Source organism: Ambystoma mexicanum, chromosome 6p, assembly GCF_040938575.1.
Source record: "Ambystoma mexicanum isolate Mex_15411 chromosome 6p, UKY_AmexF1_1, whole genome shotgun sequence".
Taxonomy (NCBI): domain Eukaryota; kingdom Metazoa; phylum Chordata; class Amphibia; order Caudata; family Ambystomatidae; genus Ambystoma; species Ambystoma mexicanum.
The window spans coordinates 1128810482-1128832732 of record NC_090935.1 but is presented as its reverse complement, the minus strand read 5'-3'; the positions used below and the strand labels follow the sequence as shown (position 1 = coordinate 1128832732).

Genomic DNA, 22251 nt, shown 5'->3' with positions numbered 1-22251 from the left:
TGGGCCCAGATGGCAGCTATGGCTACAGAAGTTTGAGATGGCCATGGAATGTAAGGACGTCACGTCATCCAGAAAAATGAAAGCTCATCTACTCAGTGTGGGCGACGAGGTGCTGTGCATCTTCAACTCCCTGGATGTGGATGACGGCCAAGACGCATACCGGAGTGCGAAGGACGCTCTAACAGCACATTTTCTCCCGCAACTAAATCCAGACTAAAACTTATCTTTTGCACGACCATCCAGGCCACCGATGACTCTCGACGCCTACCACACGAGGCTGAGGAAGCTGGCCATGTCGTGTGAGTTTACGAACACTGAAAGGGAGATTAGGAGGCAAATCATAAATGGAATTCACTCGGAGAAGCTGAGGCGTCTCGTGCTCAGTGAAAAGGGCATTCCTTTACAACGCATCCTGGAACTGGGTCGACAGAGGGAGCTTGCCCACTCCAGGGCCGCCAACATGGAAGTGACCCTACAAAAACTCCAGCCGTCAGTTTCCACAGCGATGGTTGCTCAAATCTCGGACAATCAACGAGAAGCGAAAGTGGCAGCGGTTACACCCAGAACAGGTGGCAGCCTCGAGCACCAGGACCAACCGAATGTGGATGGTGTGGTGGTCAAAGGCACGGAAGGCGAAACTGCCCGGCGCAAGGCACCACGTGCGGAGCATGTGGCAGGAAGGATCATTACGCGAAAGTGTGCAGATCAGTGAACACGCCACTACAGCCTCCACAAGGATCCCAGGAAAAAGGGTCATCGGAAAAAAAGAAACAAGCCAGCGCGAGGAGGGTAGCGGTAGTCAACTCCTCGACGGAAGAGGAAGGAGATGACCTCTCAGCCCTACGACAAACAGCAGGCACGGAGAACGAAGGAAAGGGCCGAAAGGTGTACTTAGTATCGACACTAAACCAAGGGCCAGCACCGTCGAAAAGAACCGCCAGGCGACGAAAATGCATGGTCAACATACAAGGCCAGGACATACAGATGACCATTGACACGGGAGCCTCGTTAAACGTCATGCCAACCACCGTTTTCCAAACCCTCGCACCACTACCCGAGCTAAAATCCACAGGCACTCGGCTGTTCGCCTACGGCAGTCGGAAACCTCTACCAGTCATCGGGAGGTTCCGCACCACTCTTGAGCATGGCGAACAGAAGTTGTGGTCGAAGATCTATGTTGTCAAGGCGGGAATTGAAAGCCTGCTGAGCGGAGATGCGGCTGAAGACCTGGGCGTGGTCAAATTCATATGCCACATTGACGACACGTCCGAGGTCGAGAACTTCCTCAGGCAACACCCCAAGCTACAGAGGGGGATAGGCTGTCTCAAAGGAAAGACCATCAAACTACATATTGATCAATCAGTGCAACCACACGCGGTAAGACACCGAAGGACACTGTTCCACATGAGGGAACAAGTCGAGAAGGAGTTAAGGTCACGCGAAGCCGCTGGTATTATTGAAGTCACGGGACCGACACCGTGGGTTTCCCCGATGGTGGTCACCCGAAAGCCCAAACAGCCCGGAAAAGTTCGGATCTGCATTGACATGCGCCTGCCCAATGCAGCCATAAAAAGAGAGCGACACAACGCCTACAATTGATGAAATCATCACTGACCTCACTGGATCGTGTGTTCTCGAAGGTGGACCTAAAGGCGGGGTACCACCAGCTGAAGCTCCACAGAGTCGCGCTATATCACCACGTTCTCAACCCACCTAGGTCTGAGGAGGTACAAGCGCCTGAGTTTCGGCATATCATCGGCCGCGGAGGTTTTTCAACAGACCATCCAGGAGGTCATCAGAGGCATACCAGGGGTATTGAGCGATGACATCCTAATACACGCACCGGACACCAAGGAACACATCCTGAGACTCAAGACACTACTAGGCAGGCTGGAAAGCGCCGGACTCACAATTCATCGAGAGAAGTGCGAATTCCTAAAACCAGAAATAACCTTTTTTGGATACAGGTTCGACCGCACCGGCATATCACCTGATCCCCAGAAAGTGGCGGACATACAAGCTGCCAGCCCCCCCACGACTCCCACCGAGGTGCGCAGTTTCCTGGGAATGGCCACCTACTGTGGCAGATTCATTCGGAACTTAGCAACCCTATCCGAACCGCTGCGGGAGCTAACAAAGGCCAGCACCAAGTGGGACTGGGGGCCCGAATGCCAGGAAGCATTTGAGAGCATAAAAGACTCCCTGTCAACTGATACCAAGATGGCCTACTATGACACGGACCTCCCGAAAGAACTATTTGTGGATGCCAGCCCAGTCGGGCTTGGAGCAATCCTGATGCAGGTCACGAAAGAGGGCACAAAAAGGTCGATTGCATATGCATCCAGGGCACTCACAGCAACGGAACAAAGGTACTCCCATATAGAAAAGGAGGCAATCGCCGTTCTATGGGGGTGTCGACACTTCCACATGTACCTATATGGGCGCAAGTTCACGTCTTCATTGGGTCATCGGCACACCCACCAGCCAGAATCACCAAGTGGCTCCTACACCTCCAGCAATATGATTTCGAACTTGTCTACCAACCGGGCAGCGGCAACCCCGCGGACTTCCTGTCGAGACACCCACGACCAGCCACCCAGCAGGAAGTGCTAGTCGCCGAAGAAACGGAGGAGCACATTTGTCAAGTGGTCCACACCATGAGGCCCAAAGCGATAAACATCGAGGACATTGCAACAGAAACCCAGAATGACCCCTGTTGCGATCTGGTAAAAGATGCCATGTCAGGCAACTGGAAAGACTTCATGTCGCACACACGCAACAGAACCGAGGGGGCCAAGGAGTTCCTAGCAGGCATGTTCACGGTTCGACAAGACCTCTCAATCACTGAGGGAGGGCTCCTGCTAAGGGGTGACCGCATCATCATACCCCCAAGGCTGCAAGACAGGATAGTTGCCCTAGCGCATGAAGGACACCAAGGGCTTGCAAGAACAAAGGCACGGGTCAGACACAGGGTATGGTTCCCTCACATCGACTATCGTGTCGAGGACCTAGTGAACACATGTCTACCCTGCCAAATAACGAGCGGGCCACCAGACCCAGAACCGATCCTTTCGGCCGAGCGTGGCCGGGCACGATGGGAAGCGATCAGCATTGACTTTTGCAAAATCAGAGAGGGTCTACACCTACTGGTGGCAATCGATCACTCACGCTATCCAGAGGTCGAGATACTGGAGTCCACCGCCGCGGAAGTGGTCATCCCGGTGATAGAAAAGATGTTTGCCACCCATGGTCTGCCCACGACCATTAAGAGTGACAATGGCCCCCCTTCACAGGGGAGGAATTCAGGTCATACCTACAGGAACGGGGCATTAAATACCTCATATCATGCCAAGGTGGCCACAAGCTAATGGGGACGTCGAGCGATTCATGAGGACCATCAACAAGGTACTCCCGAGTATCAAAGGCAAACGCCAGCCCGTGGAGGATCGACCTATTCCGGTTCCTAAGGAACTATCGGTCACCCCCCACAGCACCACGGGCATACCAACTGCTGACCTTAAGTTCGGAACTATCATCAACTCGTCGATTCCCCATCATCCCAGCAGGACCCCTGACGACGTTGACCATGCACGCGTGGAAACGAGGAGAACACGTGCCAATGCTCACATGAGCGCCAAGAGAAGAGCAAGGCCCTCAAACCACAGAGTGGGCGACCAAGTCATCATGTTGCGAAATCCAAGTTAGACACCAGGTATGAGGAACTGCCATGGACTGTCAGCAACCGGCGTGGGACCATGATAACTGTCACACGGGGAGGTCGGGAAGTAACAAGGAACGCCTCCTGGTTCAAGCTCGTGCCCCAGCACCTCTGGACGGATTGCGAGGGGCCTCACGACAACGAGCAACAAAGCAGCGACGTGCCGGCGCAAGACCCCGAGGAGCAATCTGCAGGGGACCGCAGCTGGCAATCACCGAGACTGCCCAGCAGTGAGGACACATGCAGCGAAGGTGAGCAGACTTACGAACCGAGCGGGGACAGCCCCCAAGCGAAGCGGTACAGTCTGAGAAAGACCACGAGACCGCCTGCGAGGCTGAATGACTATGTATGCTAAGCCAACAGCAGTGGCAGGAGTTTATAGTTGAGCATGTTGTTTATGATTGTTTTGTTAGGTTATTTTGAAATAAAGGAGGAATGTTATATCCGCCCTACGTCCCGCAGCGCGGTGACGTAGGGCAGCTTAATAAAAGCCCCGCCCCCTGGAGTGGGAGGCAGTTCCGGGCGAAGTCAAACCAGCGTGTGTGTTCTTGTTAACGCTACTGCCTATGCCGCGCTCAAGGCCACGCGGCCTCCTGGACCGGAGCCAGCCCCTCGTGCTGGGCCTCCGGGAAACACGCATCTAACACTAGCAATTGTTTAGAATTCCAGAAAGACACATTTGGTATTCCTATTCTCTTATTTAGGGTCAGTGCTGAAAGTGTTAGACTTGGGCACTCCTGTTCTTATTTTTCTTTTTTTTTTAAGGGGCCTGAACAAGAAAGCCAGCCACCCCAGAAGTAAAGAGCCGCAGCCCAGGAGCTTGCATTACATTTTTTTTTTTTTTTTTTTTTTGGTTTTTTTTAGATGTCGCAAGGGAGACCTCGGAGGTTGCAGTTGCGACCTCTGGCGACCCCCAAATGACATCCCTGCACACGCTCCGTTTCAGTCGCCAAGGTGAAGGGCTGCCGGAATTGGGTGTATGAACACGGATCTCTGCCACAAGTGCATTCTCAATTGTCTTTAGAGACTTCTTGTACTGACGTTATTCAAATACATTTTAACTTGTAATTGCACATGATCCATTTCTTTTCTCCATAAAGTGGGAGCACTGCACACATGGTGGGTTGGTGGGTTTAAACTATATACTACAGGGAACCGAGAATGCAACGCTGGATTGATTAGATCGAATGTACTATCCACCTCTCAGCAGACTCCTCGTCCACTCCGCAGACCAGGGCTCTGCAACATTACGACTCCTGATACCGCACCATTGACTGTTTACTAGTTCTAATGGGAGATGTAGTCCAAAATGTCTGGCGTTCCAAGGGCAGACACCTGCTCGTAGACCATTTCACGCTTGTCAAGAATGGCCATTTGCCTCTTTTGGACACCCATAGTGTTTTTGAAATCGCACTTAAGGTAGAAATGTGAAGTAACTATAGGGGCCAAAGCTTGATACTGTATTTCAGAATGGACTCCATTGCCTCGTTTTGGTGCTCCTGTTAAGAGCATCCCATGATCAAGCCACCATAGATTAATGCCTGCTAAGTAAAATGTAAACCTGGATAAATATACATTGCTACGGGGAAACCGTGCCTTTTTGCCTGCCAGTATTTTAACAGCGTGTGAAGGCTCACTTTTAAATCTACTTTCAAATATTTATATTCATCTCAATGTTCACAACCACGAACAGCTAACCTTTCCAATGCTTTGTATTGAACAAAATTCGGTGAAGCTTGTAGAAATAAACCTAGTGTAGTAGAGATCCTTTGTGCTTCACTCAAGGCTATATCTTGAAGTTCTGGGAAATCTTTGTGGTCAGTGAAGGGTGCAGTTGCCTATATTGCATATTGAGTAGGCTGCAAGGCAACACATTTTACATAATGAACAGACCCTCCATGCACTTGCAGTGATTCTAAATTGTCAGGTTAAAGATTCTTCTAAAACTTGTCTCACAAAGCTATGTCAAAATCGGTGTTTTACTTCATGGAAGATTGCATTCCTCTGTGTTAAGGTCGATCACGGGTGACTGACTTGCAGTATAGGATGAACACCCGGAAAGTGGGTTCAGCCCCAGGTTTGTGCTGCAGGGCTTGCATCATTTGGCGAGCTGTGACACGGTCCTAATGACCCGCAGTGGATTAAAGGGACCAGTTCAAAACAGGCCGGGGACTCCAATGCAAGCAGGGGTTACTTTGTTCAATGCGACACCCATAGTCTATAGATCTGCATGCCCTGAATTATGATTTAGTAGAATGACTGCATGCAGTAGTGACCAGTTTAGTGTCTGGCACTCTGAACTGTTGCAAACTACCCCACCTCAGTGCAAATGTGTGCTACACTGCTGTTTACATTTTCTGTATTGGAAGCCTGTCTAACTTGTATCGATTTTTCTAGGTCTAAATGAATGTGTGGTAAACAATGGTGGCTGTTCTCACATCTGCCGGGACCTGATTGTAGGCTATGAATGCGAATGCCCTGCTGGATTTGAGCTACTTGACAGAAAAACCTGTGGAGGCAAGTATACTCTGGCAGCTGCATCGGGGAAGGCACCGCTGCCTACTGCTTGTCAAAACTTATCTTTTGACAAGTGGTTTTAATCAGTTGCGTGTTCTTGAACCAATCTTGCCTGGTTGTAATGAAACTCCGAATAGTTTTACAAAATAATTTCATTTGTGCACAGATGGTATGTTTGGCAATTGTTTGAGTATTTTATTTCTAGATTGTAGCCGTTTTATAGTCCAACTGATGTTTCTGCCTTATCTCCTAGATATCGACGAATGTCACAATCCTGGGATCTGCAGTCAAATTTGTGTTAACTTGAAAGGTGGCTACAAGTGTGAATGCAGCCGGGGATATCAGATGGATCTTGCCACAGGGGTGTGCAAGGCAGTAGGTAAAAGCACATGTTTTTTGTTTTTTAAAGTTGAAGGAACTTGTTTTTTTTATTTTTTTTTGTTGGTCAAAGGTACTGAAATTGGCTGTTGTCCCTCTACCTTCCTTGAATCGCCCTGCTCCTTTAATTACTATTCATCTCATGGCTTCCCTGTGACAACCGGCCTTCACCTAACTGACTAGACTTCTCACCCATTCCAATGTTTACAAGACTATCCCTCCAATAAATCTGCCAGATTTCCAGATCTGTGTATATTGCATAGGTTTGCGATATTAGTCTATAATTTCACAATATGCTTATAAGTTTAGCTTAGTAATTGACACATTTTACAAGTGTTTGGAAGTACAAATGCTGCTCTTTGATGGTTCATCCCCCAGCGAGACTTGGACCTTTACAGTAAACCATGCCACCATTTTTCTCCCATAATTTAGTGGTAGACAAAAATGGATAGCTTGAACATAAAGGAAAAAACCTATTTGCAGTCATAATAAGACTCCATTACTTATGGTAGTTTTTGAAAATGTATCCTTGTTTGCTCAGTTGGTCAAATCGTGTTGAGTAAAAATACAATGGGGGTTCGGGGGGGGTCAGTACCTTCTAAGATTAATGATTATGATGACGAAAATTATCCAGCTAATTGTGAAGTCATAGCCATTTTAGCAACTTTCTAAATCAATGGCAAGAAAACATTACGTGTTTACCATCCAGGCAGGGCGCAGGCTCTGATCTGAGTACTGATCAAAATGAGGCCCTATTGCAGGAAGATGAGTGCATACAAGTACCTACTTTTACTATGAAATTTCACTTTTCACAAATCTGGAAAGAGATGGGAGTCGCCACATTGCATTGTTTAATGCAAGAAATTGACTTCAATGGGCAAAGCCTTACTAGATTGAGTCCTGTTCGCCAGATGTGGATGGTCGTGCTGGCTTTCTCAGTGCTGCTGTGTCCCCAAACCGTTGTAGGTCTGTTCCACATGGAGGCAAGAACTATGCTTCCCCCCCATGACATCACATTGCGAATTCTAAAATTGAACAGTCCAATGATGAAACCAGTTGCTCATCTAATAATTCAGATTAATTGAACTTCCTTCTGAAAACCTTTCCTTGAAAATGCTACATTTAGCAGGTCCTTTGCCCGTTAGCCAAACTGTTGGTTTGGCAGTTGAGTATGCCCGATCCATGTCAATACAATGTCTTCTACCTAGACTCGGGAATCTACTTTCTATATAAAGGCATGGAGGCAGGCTTTCTTATTGAAAGATTAACTCATCCTTGTTAGGGAGAATTCTCTGTAAAGGCTAATTTCCCAAACCTAGTGAGTCCCCCAGCAGCTTTGCTGGATTTTTGGGGTTTAACTTTTTCTCCTGCTAAGAGTGATACTTTCTCCCACTCTTAGGCATGATTTGAGAATGTCCTTTGACTTTGTAATGTGTTTTATGGGCTATGGGGTCTTTTACTCCATAGGGCTCGATGTGTTTTTGGTGAGTTACACAGCATCCTCAGTGCAGTAACACAGGGGTGTCATAGTGACCCCCAAACATAGACTCCATACCCTGCGACTGACTACTCTCTCCCAGGGCATGTAGAGTCACCATTGACTTTACTAGTCTTAAATTGTGAACAGAACCAGTACAAACCATGTTGTGGACTGGTAGGAGTAATTCGATTGCCCCTGGGTCTGTTTTTCAAGGGGGCACTGTCCAGTCCCCCCTGCTCCCCTTGAGTTTCTGGCTGGTGGCAGTGGTTACCACGCAAAATATGTCCTATGGGATTTTCCCATTAATTTTAAACGCACCACTTTTTTTGGTGCAATGTTAAAGATACCGCCGCATTATTTAATATTTATTCCCCGGTTGGGTCTTAGGACTCGGTTTTAAAATGGCGTTTGTGTTCGCCTCTGTAACTCCAACCCAAGCCCTTTGTTCCACTTTTGGCAGGCTTCTGCACAGAAGCCTCCAAGTGGTGCCACTATCTGGGTCTACAGGATGTGTGCGAGGGGGGAAATGGGCACCCTCGACTGAGTTGCCTTGGCAACTCAAGTCGCACTCTTGTGATTGGCCCAGTGGTGAGCCGCCCGGCTCACCACTTAGCATGTTTCACAGCTAGGCTGGTGAATGGGGGTTCTGCTGCATAAAAGCAGGGCTTTGGGGACTGGAACTTGAGAAGTCGCCACATGACCTAAAAGAATCTGAAGAGGGGAGAAGCTGAGCCATCTACGACGACACCACCGGTGGAGCCCTGCTGTACGAAACTCGCCACTTTCACCGACGACAGAGGTGATCTTCTTCCAGGAGAGCCTTCTTCCCTTTGAGCTGGTGGGACCAACCAGTTTGCCTTTTTCGCCTTCCTGGATCGCCTCGTGGTCGAATCGCCTGTGCCAATCACCCTAGCGGCCGGATAGCCACGCTTCACCACTACCACAAATAAGAGTAGTACCTTTTTAACCGGGAAACTCCGGGGCTGGTTTCTTCCCTGGCAGTGCAACGACCTCCTGCTTTCCTCCACATTGAGATCTTCTCTTCCCCTGGACGAAGCACAGACTTGCACCCGCTGCCAGCAACAACTGCCCCCGCTGGAGCTTTCTCACCGTTTCAGGTACTGTCCTGCCTGGTCTCCCTTGCAACAGACGTCCAAGGTGTCCCGTAAATCCTTGACTCTCTATCCTGGGGTGACCTCGGACCGGTTAACATTACCTTTCTAACTTGATCCAACCTCTTGACTTTTCTGCAAAGACTTTTAGTGCATTTCCACTGTGTGATCTTGGGCATATTCCGCCTTGCTCTCCAAGAGTGGGCCTGGCCTATGAACTTTTTGCTGTACAGTAGACCCTGCCTTTCTTGACTTCCTGTGGTTCTTTAAAAGTGTTGGTATTGTGTGTTTTTCCGATTTCTGCCTTTTCTCTCCCTTTTAAAATAATGCCATCTATGGTGGCTCGCTCGCCTCTGTTTTGCTAAATAAGTGGTGTACTAACCTAGACTTGTCAAATAATTAGGGAGGTGTATATATTTCTAGTGACCGTTTGAACTTGCTTGACATAGTGCCAGTGTATTTTTACAAGTGTGTTTTTAAATAATTATATACTTTTATACCAAAGCTCTGGTCAGTGTTTGCTTGTGCTACTGTATTTTTTAGCCCTATTGTGTATACTCTATATATGCTACCTAACTTCTTGAGAGAAGTCTGACTGCTCAGCCACAGCTACCAGGTAAATCTGGGTGGTACAGACGGCTACCAATTGGATTTACTGCTAACACCTGTAGTCTTACAATTTTGCAGTGGTCCCTAAGGGAACTGCACAGGTTTCTGCCTAACAATCCTGCAAAAGCCTCACAAACCGACCCCTCTGCCAAATCACAAATTTTGATCTTGTCAGGTCTCCCTTATACTGAAAGATTTTGGCAGCCATAGGACCTGAGGCCTAATGGCACGGGGGGCATAGGGGAGTAGAGGGTTTGCATTCATAAGACTGAGCAGTTGGAACTGCTGCAGTGGTTTCTTCTTTCTGACATTACCACAAACTAGAAAAATCGGATAAAATTACTGCATAGTAGTCTGCCCCTCCAAGAAGTGCTAATCTCCAGGTGAAATTGTGCCTCCTGGTATACGGACGATTGTATACAATTGGTGTCATCCCTTAATACTAAGCCCTGAATGCTACTCACAGACGTCCTAGCAAGTCCTGGTCATCCGTCAAAACGGAGTAGGGTTGGCTGTGGGTGCTCAGAAAAAGCATGTTCTTCAAAAGGCAAAACAAGTAAATGGTTGCCTACTTGTACCCTGTCATGGCATCCGGTCGGTGTGCAATCACCCACTGAGCTAGCGCAGCCATATTCTCAAGCCCGACTTGCCTCAAAGAATGGTTCAATCTACTTTAGCTACCGACACCTTGACGCTCCAGCCTGGCCCGTGTAGCCATATGGCTATAAATCCTAGTGTGGTTTCTGAGTCCTGCAGCATAGGAATCTGAGATGCTATCTGTGAATTCTGTCCGTTGGTGGCAGCGGTTGTAGGTCAACTGGTCGAATTTAAATGGTCGACAGGACAAATGTTCGACACCAAAAGGTCAACAGGTCAAATGGTCGAAATGTAGTTTTTTGTTTTTTCACATTTGTTTTTTTTTTGGGGGTCCCAACCCCCTTTTTTTTTTTGGCTAAAAACCCCTTTTTTCCCTAAACGAAAACCTAAACAAATATAACTAAAAAAAAGTGACCAAATTGTGTCGACCATTTGACTAGACACCATCGGCAGCAGCAACCTTCCACCTGTGTGCTGGCAAATATGGTAGCAGCCCCAGCATTTCGAATCCAGCGCTTGCTTCTTTGGGGACCGTTTGATTCCAGTAGAGATGTCCCCACACTGAGCAACCTAACCTGCTGACGTTTAGCGTATCTTAGTTTGCGTGTCATTGTGGCCCAGCCACAATTGCAACGGTTCCGCTCTTTACAAAGGTGTCATATCGACATGCATTTAAGCGCTCCTTTAATGTAAAGGCCTGGAAAGATCACTTCTATAGGAGATGCAAAGACTGATGCCCATCTGTCTTCAGTCTCGTTAAGGACTTGTAACATGTTCTTGGCCAACTGCAAGGTAGGAGGGTGTGGGGGGGGCTCCTCTACCCTCATCCTTCTGCATGTTAATCAAAGCCCAAACCTTGCAGCATCATTAACTGGAGGCAATGTCTGGATGCAAGTCTACTCATGACCTTTCGTCTGAGACTGGCTGCTTGGTGAAACAGGATAAGGCAGAACAGAAGACTTGCATTCCCATGCTTGACATCACTATCGAAATTGCAAAACCTCGATTGAGAAGGTAGTTCTATATTGGCATGTATGCATCCTTCAAATAGGTGGAGACTGTCTATTTGTAACATGTCTGTGGGCATATTCTCTGTAACCCATTGAACTCTTGAAAGGTAACCCGGAACTGGTATTGTCCTCCCTTGTGCCCAGATTGTTCGCCCACACCTAGGATGAACTGAAGCTTTCCGACATTTTCCTTGCCTTCCACCTTCCTAACTGCACATTCCTTCTCCCTGGAAAACTCGACTTTGCCTAGAATGGCAACTAACTCCACTTTCACATGCTGCAGTGGCATGCAGGATTCTTCAGTCTGCACATTCCCTGTGCAGCCCCTGGTTTAAAAATCTTGCTGCAGATTGTCCCAATTTTGGGGTTGGAGGAGTGGGGGGGGGGGCTAGTGCTTGGACCCCTTGGTGACTTTCTATCCTGCCCTCAAATCGGCTGGTTCCTGCCATGTGTGAAAAGATTGGCTTTCAAAGCTGCTGCCTTTTCAAAGGTAGAAGTGCCCATAAACTAGTTCACCTTAGCGAGTGTCGCCAATGGAGACACCAAGCCTCCCCCCCCCCCCCCGCCACACCTTGGTCCCATCCACCTTCAGGCAGATGGGATTCAATTGGCCCCCATATTACACCTGTCAAATCTGTCCTGAGATTCACGCTTTGATAAATTATGGCAGCCGTTGGCCGGGGCAAACTACTAGCTCAGCAAACACCAATGGACCCCCATGTCCTTTGTCACACTTGGCATTGAGACAGCAGTCGGTGGTGGAGCCACAGCTTTTATGGCTTGCATCTGCCCAGATGGTCTTTTCAATCTGATCCTTCATGCCTTGAATAGAACTTTTTTTCTTAGTGAAACTTCAGGGAAAACTATGCATTTTTGGCACAAGGCGAGGATGTGGATATCGGATGCTCGTACTATGCCACTTCTAGCAAAAAGTGGTTTATTCTGAGGAACTGTGGTGTTCAAGTCACATGTGGCTTGGCCTGATCTTGCCTTCATTCACCCTCTGCGGGGAAAGGCTGAGAACCACCACGTGCTTCCAATATCACACTTGGGAGTGCTTGCCCCATTCCCCAAGGGATCCTCCTCCACCCAGTATTCAGAGACTTCGATCAGCATTTAAGCACCACCATGAGCTCACAAACTGACTCCAGTAGCCTTGCAGTGCCACTCCCAACACACTGTTAACGTAGAGGGCTTCCTGTGCTTATGAAGCATCTATACATAGGTACAAAACGCGTGCAATACCACCGACAAAATCGGGAACTTTGTACAGCATATTAATAGGTCGATCTCTGGCACCATGTAGACGAGGTATGCCTATCACCTGTGATATGGGCATAACTCTACGTGGTGCCACAGAGATCCACCTATTAATATGCTGTACAGTTCCCGAATGAATAAATATAATCGCACAGTGCGGCTCCAGTAGGGATAACTTGCACAAAGAGCTCCCATAGCGAGTACTTATTAGCAGCAGAGAAACTTAGAAGTGCAAGGATGACCGTGGTATGGCTTCTGGCTGATAGAAGCCAGAGCTACCCACTCCCCAAGGTTTCATGGGAAATATTCATTGAGTGTTTTGATGGTACGAGTGAAAGAGGGGAGGAAGAATTGCTCGGGGCAGCAGGTGTGTCTCGTCTGTAAGACAATGCAGCGCAACAGGTTCGAATCCCGAGCCCGCACTTAGAAACCACTCGCTGGTATTAAGCGCGTTATAAATAAATACAAATTAACGTAACTTTGTATCTTGCCATAACTTTTTGAATTGTGGCATTACATTCATGAACATTGTCTTATTGTGGCTCCCTCTTGAAATGTTGCAGCCTAAATCTGTTTTTGATTATAATATTGTAGCTAGCTCCATCTAGTGGTTGGATAACATTATTTCTTTACATTGAATTGAGTAAACAAAAAGACTGTGCTGGGCTGCCCACAAAGTCTTCGACTTCTCATCCCTGCTTCGACCACAAATTGTTGGTCACTGAAATGACCCAAGGTAGGCGAACTTGGAAGATGTAAAACTCCACTGGCCTGTGTGGAAATATATGGAAATGGAATCAAATGTTTGCCAATATGAGCCTATGAAAAGTACTGTAATTATTTTTGAGAATCTGAATTAATGGATGATACTCGCCAGGCTCTCTAGCCCCTTTTCAGTTTCTAGTTATTGAAGTGCTTAACTTGACACCTTTGCAAGCGAAATATTCCAAAGACTCTTAACACGCAAGCAAAAGCTTTGGGCTGCTTTTGCCCTGGATGCTTGAAAGCCGATTTTTTTCTGAAACCACAAAGCTATAGGAAGAAAGGAAGACTAACAGCACTCGGAGCACTGCCTACCAAGAACTGGTTTCCCTAAAAGGGGATGAGCAGATGAGCACTTGGTGGGATTAAGGTAAGAAAACCTGGAGGGTCCAGAGGTGATCCCAGCTGAAAATGTAAGCCCTCCATGTGAAAGTGCGTGAAGCTCTGCCGAAGAAATGGTCCGGACACTTCAATTCATGTAGCTCACTTGAACTTTATTGCTTCAGATCCAGCATGCCTCTACTTTTAGCATTGGTGATGCCAGCTAAAGATTTACCACTCGGGCTCCTAGAAACGCAGTGTTGAAGTTTCTGCTTTAAGAAGGCAACGTTCCTGAACATGTGTTCTGAAGAGATTGATAATACCTATGACAGTCGTGTTGGCTAATCGGTGTAGTGTTCCTTATACAACCGGTGATGGAGTGCCTGTACACGTGGTAGACGTCGATTTCAGTTGAGACTACCGGTCTTGTAAAATTCAGGATCGGGAAGTGAAATTATGAACGCATGGCTTTTACTAAAACAAAAGCGTACAAAATTAATGGTGGGCAGACTAACATAATTCTTACATTATGACGATTGCAGAATTAGTACTCTGCCACATTTTAGGGATTTGTGGATGTGATCTAAAATGAGGTTGAGTTTCAGATTATCCGTCTCAATTTCAATTGGGCAACTTGATTTCCGTCTTTGGTTCAGGGTACATATAATGCCTCCATTTAAAAGGGCCGCTTGAATATTCAACTTGGACTGATCTGTTGGGAACCTTTAACCTTCAAACACAGCACCAGGGCACACGTGAGTGGGGCCAATGCGTGCTGCAGTAATAGCAAGGTCTGGGGGGGGGGGGATGAGCCTGCCCTCAGCCCAAACCTTGCAAACGGAATCCTGCACCAGATGGAACCAATCCAGCAGCAAGGAAAGTCGCACAATCCTACCCCTTAATCCCCACCCTGACAGCAAAATGCCATTTCAGACCATGCCCCCTTGGGTAGCCTACAGCATTGACATTGCCAATAACTGGGAACTTGGAAATCTACTATCGCCTGATATTGTGAATAAACGCCTCCCAGATGAGGCTAGCAGAAAGTGTAGTACAGAAATTGCATCTTTAAACCGTGATGGTTTAAAGCCACATTTGATGATGTGGTAACTCGGATAGGTGGATACTGAGTTGCATGAGCAAAGATGGGGATTCTTGATCCATCCACCTTCATATGACACTGGAGGAAACGACCCCCCCACCTCTCCTCCTTTGAACTGATCTACAGTCATTGATGTATCCCTTGATGGACGACAAATGGGTGAAACAAGTAGGTCGACATTGAAGTCAAAAACAAAACTAGTACCTAAATTGTGGAATCAAACTATTGGTATGCGTTTTGGGAGGGTCACTACTGTTTTGAACATCGAAAACAGATTGCCAATAAGGCAAATGTACAAGGGCTTAAGAGAACAAGCATGGCAAACAAGCGGCAGAGCCAATCCCACCAGTCAACTGCACCTTCCTTGGTAGGAAGGTTTGACTTCTCCAGGAACCTGATGAATTGCAGCAGACTGGTACAGGACACTGCGTGTCTATGCAAGTAGCAGTGTGGGGGAAGGACCTCAAAATGCTGGAAGATGACCACATTCTATGAAGCGAAACTGAGAATAGATACCAAAGAAGCTATTGGCACGGGTACCAATTTCCCAAAGACTGCACAAATGCAATCTATTTGCAAGGCATTTGAATACATAGGTCAGGGCTCCATGTCATGACAGATGTGCACTCCACTCATTTTCCGGCCCTGCTGCCCTCGGCCACCTCATCTGAGTGCCTAACTGCCATTCAAGATTGGTGTGCCGCCAGTGATCTTTGTCTGAATGCCAGCAAGACGGCGATCCTCATCAGCACACATCTCCATCCTTTTCCCCCTCACTCTCTGGCCCGCTCCCTTGGCCCTCCTCCTACCCCTGCCTGCGAGGATGAACCTCAGTCATCTGACTCAACACTTTCCTTCTCGGCACGTCTGAGGGCTCTAAAGTCAAACTTCCTACTGCACAACCTCAGAGGTACTCTACTCTGCTTTTCCTCTCCTTCCCTCAGAAGCTCACTGTCTCACAAGCTCTGGTTCCCTCTAGGTTGGACTATTGTAACAGCCTCTTTCTAAATCTACCTGCCTCTACTCTCCGCCCTCTACAACTTATCCAGAGCAGGACTGCCTTTTACCTTGCCACGACAGGTATCTATTCACAACAGGCTTGTTGGTTGGTGTGTAGTTAATGGATGTATTAAAGTGGATGGGAGCTTGGTTAATTTCTTGTGGCACAAAATTGGGTTTTGGTGCCAGTGTGGAGTTGGTGTCCGCTAGTCACTGATGTTTGTTAAACTTGCATGACTTTACAAGTACCACCTTATGTCGCAAGCTGCATTGCAATCTGGTAGACTAACACAGCAAGCGTTTGCCATGGTAAGGGGTGATCTATGCCACCCAACTGTAGCTTTTGTTTCACATCTGGTCCAGTCTATAAAGGTAAATTCCAATAATTATACAGTGTTGGCTCAGAAGAGCAGAAAGGGTTTAGTCTTAAGATTACATATGCAGGAAGGGCTCAATGGCCATGTGACTTGACTGATCTCACAACCCTACTCGGGCTGATCTTGATCCAGCTTTCTCATCAATAGAAACTGTACATCACTTGAGCTGTTGAGTACATGGTTTGTGGTCCCAATTCGCATGGCTTGGCGTGTCTAGGTGCTGCATCTTTATGAAGGACGTTGACGCATGAAGATGGTTACGAATGCCTCACTGCTCTTTAAACACAGGCTTCGTAGGAGCCCATAGTCCTTGTATAAATTACCTGTTTCATTCAATCCGTAAAACTATTTTTCTAAACTGAGTACTATAAGGGCGCACTTCCCCACTGCCAGTTTGTGTGGGGTGGTATGAAATATATGCCAACAGCTGTTTGCTTGTTCGACTCCATGTACAAAGGCTGTGTACAACAGGATTTCAGGCTCCAACAGCTCCTGCTTTCCTCTGGTTTGGTTAACCGTCGGTTATGGGCCCCAAGGAGTTGGCCAACCAGCATACTTTACATCAACATGTAGCAAAGAGAAATGGACATTCAAGTATATTTTTTTTCCTTTGTAGACGGCTGAATCCCAACTCCAGCCACATTAGTAACTTGCAATCTATGCTGCACCTTAAGCTAGGGAGCTGGGAACAATAAACCAGCTTGGAAGGGAGATTTTAACCACTTTTAAAGTCTGCATTCCAGGCTTCCCTTTCCGTGCACCATGGCCACTGCCCCTACGAGCTCCAATGGCATTTGAGGTCTAACCATTGGGCTCTATTCTGTGGTGGGTGACCTGTGCCCGACTACCGAGTGGAAGATCTCTTCCGGACCACTAGTTTGTGTGGTCGTCACCTACATCCGACTTGTTGCCTGGGTGCTGCCCTGGTGAGTAGTAATGCCTGACCTCTTGGTTTGGTCTTATATTGTTATTTTTTGGGCATCTTTTTCTCCCCAACTCTCCTGGTCCTGCCTCTCCCTGGTATTCCCCTGAACATTGATTGAGCGGTTTGCAATCCCCTCTCTAAGCTCAAAATCCCTGAGCAGCCTTGCCCAGTTATGCCAGCCCTTAGACACCTATCGTCCAGTAGAATGATAAGTTTTAACGTAGGAGGGACTGTTTTTAATATCGTGCTATCTGTAGTTCACCATAAAAACGCATCAATTGCACTCAATGGAAACTTTCCCATTGCAAGTGTCTGGCTGCTGAACCTATAGCATACCTACTTCTCCTACACTGTGAGAATGGTTTTGCACATTCTTGGGCTACCTGCTGAACTAGAAGTTGGTTACACCCATTTCTGAGCAGCTTTTGAGTCTCTAGCATATTCCCATCAATAGCACGTAAACAGCTTTCCAGTAACTGATGGCATCAGCCCATTTGTATCGTCTGCTAAACCCATAACATAGCTACATCTAGTTCTACACTGCCTGAGTCCATAGCATACCTACATCAATTGCTCTGATACTGACTCCTCATACCCCATGCTTACCAGTGATGGAAATTACCTATTTCATCTGTTGGGCTACCTGCAAGCACATAGCCCAGCTGCACCTAGTTCTCTGCTGCATTGTGGATCCATAGCATAGCCACATCACCTTGTGATTAACTCGTTTGCACCAAGTACTTCCTGATGACCCCACAGCATAGTTGCATCCATCGCACAGAGATGCAACTTGATATTCACTGATTCTACCTGTGCCGTCTGCTGAAAGCATAGCTTATCTATACCCATCTTTTGAGCAACCGCTTGGGTCCATTGCAAAGCTACAGCAATTGGACTGACCCTTTCGCTGCAACTACAAATTGAGTTGCATGCTGAACACTTGGCACAGACGCATCAAGTGTGCAGCAACAGGCCGTGTTATTTGTTGCATCTATTGCTTGTGCTACCTGTTTTACCAACGGCTTGGTTCTTTTTTGAGCCAATAGCATAGGTACATGAATTGCTGTGATAAAAACTGTTGCCTCTGCTCCTGTTACTGTTATATAAAAAAATCCTTGTGTCCGTCACTTCATACCTGCTGAGTCCAGCGCATAACTGTAATTTACCCAGTGGTGGCAGATGAAAGGAATCCTGTCTAATTGTGCTCCCCTGTCGACCTCCCCTTAGAAGTTGCATCAACTGCACTGGGATAGAAATATTCATTGCATTGGTTATTTGTGATGCCTACTTTTCTCACAGCTTCCCTTTACCCAGTGCTAGGCCTCCTTTTGATCCAGATCAGTTTCTATTACCACGCAATTGAGTTTTGGACTCCCTTGTATCTACCACCAGCTGTTAACGAAACTGTATCTGCCTCTTGATCTTGCATAACCTCAAGGGCACTGATGGAAACTAACTCCTTTGCGTCCGATTTGTTTCCTGCTGTTTAAAGAAAAGGTTACCATTGCATTTAAATCGTTTGCGCATGGAAAAGTTACTTCAATTGCACAGTGATAGGAACTGACTCTTTGGCCTCTGCCATTTTAGTTACGTGCTCGGATAGAAATGGCTTTCCCTCTGCAGTGGGCTCCACAGCATAGCCATTTCAACCACTCCATCCCCGTTCAATCCACTTGACTCCACCTACCGCCACTGAATTATCTGACCAAATTCTCTACAACTGATAGAATAGCAAGGTTACAATGTGCCACTAATTGAATAACCAAGCAATTATGACTTCTTATGCTAGCCACTGTCAAGCATTTGAATCACTCACTAGGCTGCACACTGAACCTAAAGAATCTCGTCCAATGGCAGGCGACACCAGCTTAATCTATTTCAATGGCCTAGTTTTTGCAGTATGCTCGCCGATAACCTTTCTCTTAACCAAAGCACTAACCCTATCTCTAGCATCAGACATGGTACACTAAACCACACCAGCCAGAAACTCCACTCAACGAAGTAGCTAGGTCTTAACTTAATACCCCTTGGGGCCAAACTGTTGCCCCACATGCCAATCTACAAAGTACTAAACCTCGATTGGCAACCCCTTCCCCCCCACACTGCCCTCTCAAGACCATGAACTGTGGGTTTGGGACTAACCCCAGAAAAATTGTAGGCCGCCTTTTTGACTGAAGGCCCTTGTCACTACCAAGGCGCATTGATTGAACATCAATGCGCCTAATGCTGCCCATATCAATATGGCTGGCACGAGTGGTCTGTCTAATCCATGCAGCATCAATGGGCGTCCTATCAGTGGACCAAATTGATCGCCTGTTGAACACTTGTCTGACTAATCACCAGTAATCTACAAAAGCGTTACTCAATGTGGAAGTTGTAGCAATGAGGTAGAGGCATCCCATTAGTCCACTGAATGTCGGTCTCCACATCCTGTCAACGTCCCACATTGTGTGAATCTCACCTTAGGGGTCCTCCAAATCTGCAGGCCACCCTCCCACAGCCAATTTGTAGATAGCCGACAACTTATATGTAGCCTGTCGGTTTCTAATATTGTGTGGCTAGGTGGCTCCAAGTTGGAGCTGGTCTGTTCGGCGACACCTTATTTTAAATTGCTAGGTTTTCCACACTCGGGGGTTAATTGCCTTTAGTGTAATCTTGTTATGGATGTGTCGCGCCTCCACAGGGTGGTTGCGGCGTAAAGGCAAACGCCGCCCAACTAAATGGACTTAAGTAATCAACTCCTGGAGAACTGCGCCTATTTGTTTTAACAAGTTTTTATTTTGCATTTCACACTTTGCCCTTAACATGTTTCGGCAATGTGCCTTTTGAAAATTGGGCATTTTACTTAAGTAATACTCCATTCACATCATTCCAGGTTTGTTCATCTTTCATGGTTCTAATCCCGATGCGCAAGAACATGAGCAGTTAAGGGAAAGGGCAAAGTGTGCAATGCAAAATAAAAAATTGTTAAAATAGGCGCAGTTCTCCAGGAGTTTATTGCTTCAGTTTCTAATAAAACTCTGCGACCCAAGGCTTGAGATGGCTTCAGCCACTTTACAAAATTCCTCAACTGTTGAAGGGTGCTACCCACATAGCTGGCCACGTTTTCTGCATGGAAAACCTTCCCCATGCTCCTTGGGATGCTATTTATACATCCCTTCACAATTTGTACAGCTCTGCCGCATGCATCAGAATTGAGGGGAGCTCGGAGCCATTTAGCTCCTCCTTGTAGCCTAGAAGAGCCTGGTTCGCTTGCCACCAACGGCTACCAGAATCTACTTTGTCCTCCCCAGGACAAGTAATGCCAAATACCACTAGGAGTTTACCTCTATGCATTTGGGTAAACCTATAAAACATCAGGATGCATCTAACATTTAAAGCATAAGGGGTCCTGAATAATAGAGAAAATTAGGTTTCCACCTTAAAGTTGGGTTTATGGAAGGCTATGTACCAGCTTCTCATTCCCTACTAGTAGCAGCTCCTGGTGCCGGTTGGTTATGAAGGAGCTAAAAGCAGCTCCTGGGTCTCCAATATTAATTTCGACTCCTGCACTGCATTCTCTAGACCCAGTACAGGGTCTAGAACCAGAAGAAAAATTCAAAAATACCTTGGTTATACTGGCTTAAACTACCAGCCACCACACAGGCTAAGAAACACACTGGATGAGAACTACACAGTATTTATAACTCGATAAACTTCTTTAGATAACTCAAATCTTTAAGAACTCTGAATTATTCTGCAAAATGGAACTCAAATGGTCACAACATGAGGAATGTTGGCAATTTTGCATAATTTGGCCATAATGGCAAATTGGCTGCATTCTGGAGGAAACCTAATCAACAAGCTGACAAATTCACTACCACAAACAGCTATGAATCTACATGGCTGAATAAAGTGAATGGTGCATTTATCTTGACTCTGCTCACACCAGCAAAAAGCACATTTTCAAGAGGATTAAATAATTAAAAATTCTGAAGCCTGCACTTATCCTAGCCAATCAAAATGCACTTCATTAAAGATTATCATCCAAGATATGAGGAGCAAAGGACCTCGCCCCTTGAACAAACATCCATAAAGGAACCTTCTGTCCTTTTTCCATGCAGGACCACCTCACTCCTGACCCTTGCAGCCCCCCAGACCTCCCAACCTCCCAAACCTTTTTAAATGTTGATCTAGAATTGACACCTAAATGTCTCATTCCTCCACTTTAATACCATGTGTATTCAACATCCGCCTACATCAGGACACTCTGCAGGGTTGTTTGGGTCGGTGCTTTGAAAACTAACACCATTTCGCAGACACGCCTTTGAGAAAATACCATTCATATATGCTTAGCATCAAGACTTAACCTAATCTAATGACCTGCTTCATGAGCAAGCAGGGCTTCAGACCCGACCCATGAGGTCCACAGAAATGATGCTTGCCTCCAGGGGCATGCTAACGAATGTTTATGGAATGCCCCTGTCCTTCTGGAGACCTCTGCAGCTTTTGACACCATTAGTCAAAAACTACTGAAGAATGAGACCCCTTGCAATCAAGGCTACTAGCAGGAGATGCTACCTGTCGATACCTTGTGTTGCACCGAAGTCCATCCATCCAAACCTTAAGAACCAAGGATCAGACCCTCTGTAGCAAAGCCCTTGCAGGACAAGGCCACAGTGTTGTGGAACGCAGATGTTTGGCAGCGAAGAGGTACTGACGCAGAGTGCGATCGTATGTCACAGCCGTCGACCATCTGCGTTGGAAAGGTGTGGAGAGGCGGAGCAGCCACTACTTCGCTCTACTAAACTTCCCAGCCTTTGCAGGTACTTCCACCTAACCATATAACATAACGTACTCTGTCCCCGTGCAATCCCAGTCTCTCCCCTCAGTGGTTGGCTGTACTTTGTGTTTGTTTTTCTCTAGGTCTCCTCATTTGCAGTTACTATGGTACTATGAACTGGGCCCTTTGGGTGCTCTCCCACTCTAGGTCCCCCCACCTAACTGGTTACTGCTATTGTGTCCTTTAGGTGCTCCCACTCTCTAGGACCCCACCCCTCTGGGGGTACCCTTTGTACTGAGTGTACCAGTCTGCCCCTTCTGTT

The 22251-nt window shown here is 46.9% G+C and overlaps 1 protein-coding gene across 2 annotated transcripts in view; it reads left to right on the top strand.

The window, feature by feature from the left end:
• Positions 1–22251, top strand: part of VLDLR (very low density lipoprotein receptor) — a 546560-nt gene that overhangs the window by 342891 nt on the left and 181418 nt on the right. For both annotated transcript variants that reach the window (XM_069625743.1, XM_069625744.1), the window contains 2 exons: positions 6116–6235; positions 6489–6614. In XM_069625743.1, the coding sequence (XP_069481844.1) occupies positions 6116–6235; positions 6489–6614 (246 nt within the window). The remainder of the gene's footprint in view (positions 1–6115; positions 6236–6488; positions 6615–22251) is intronic.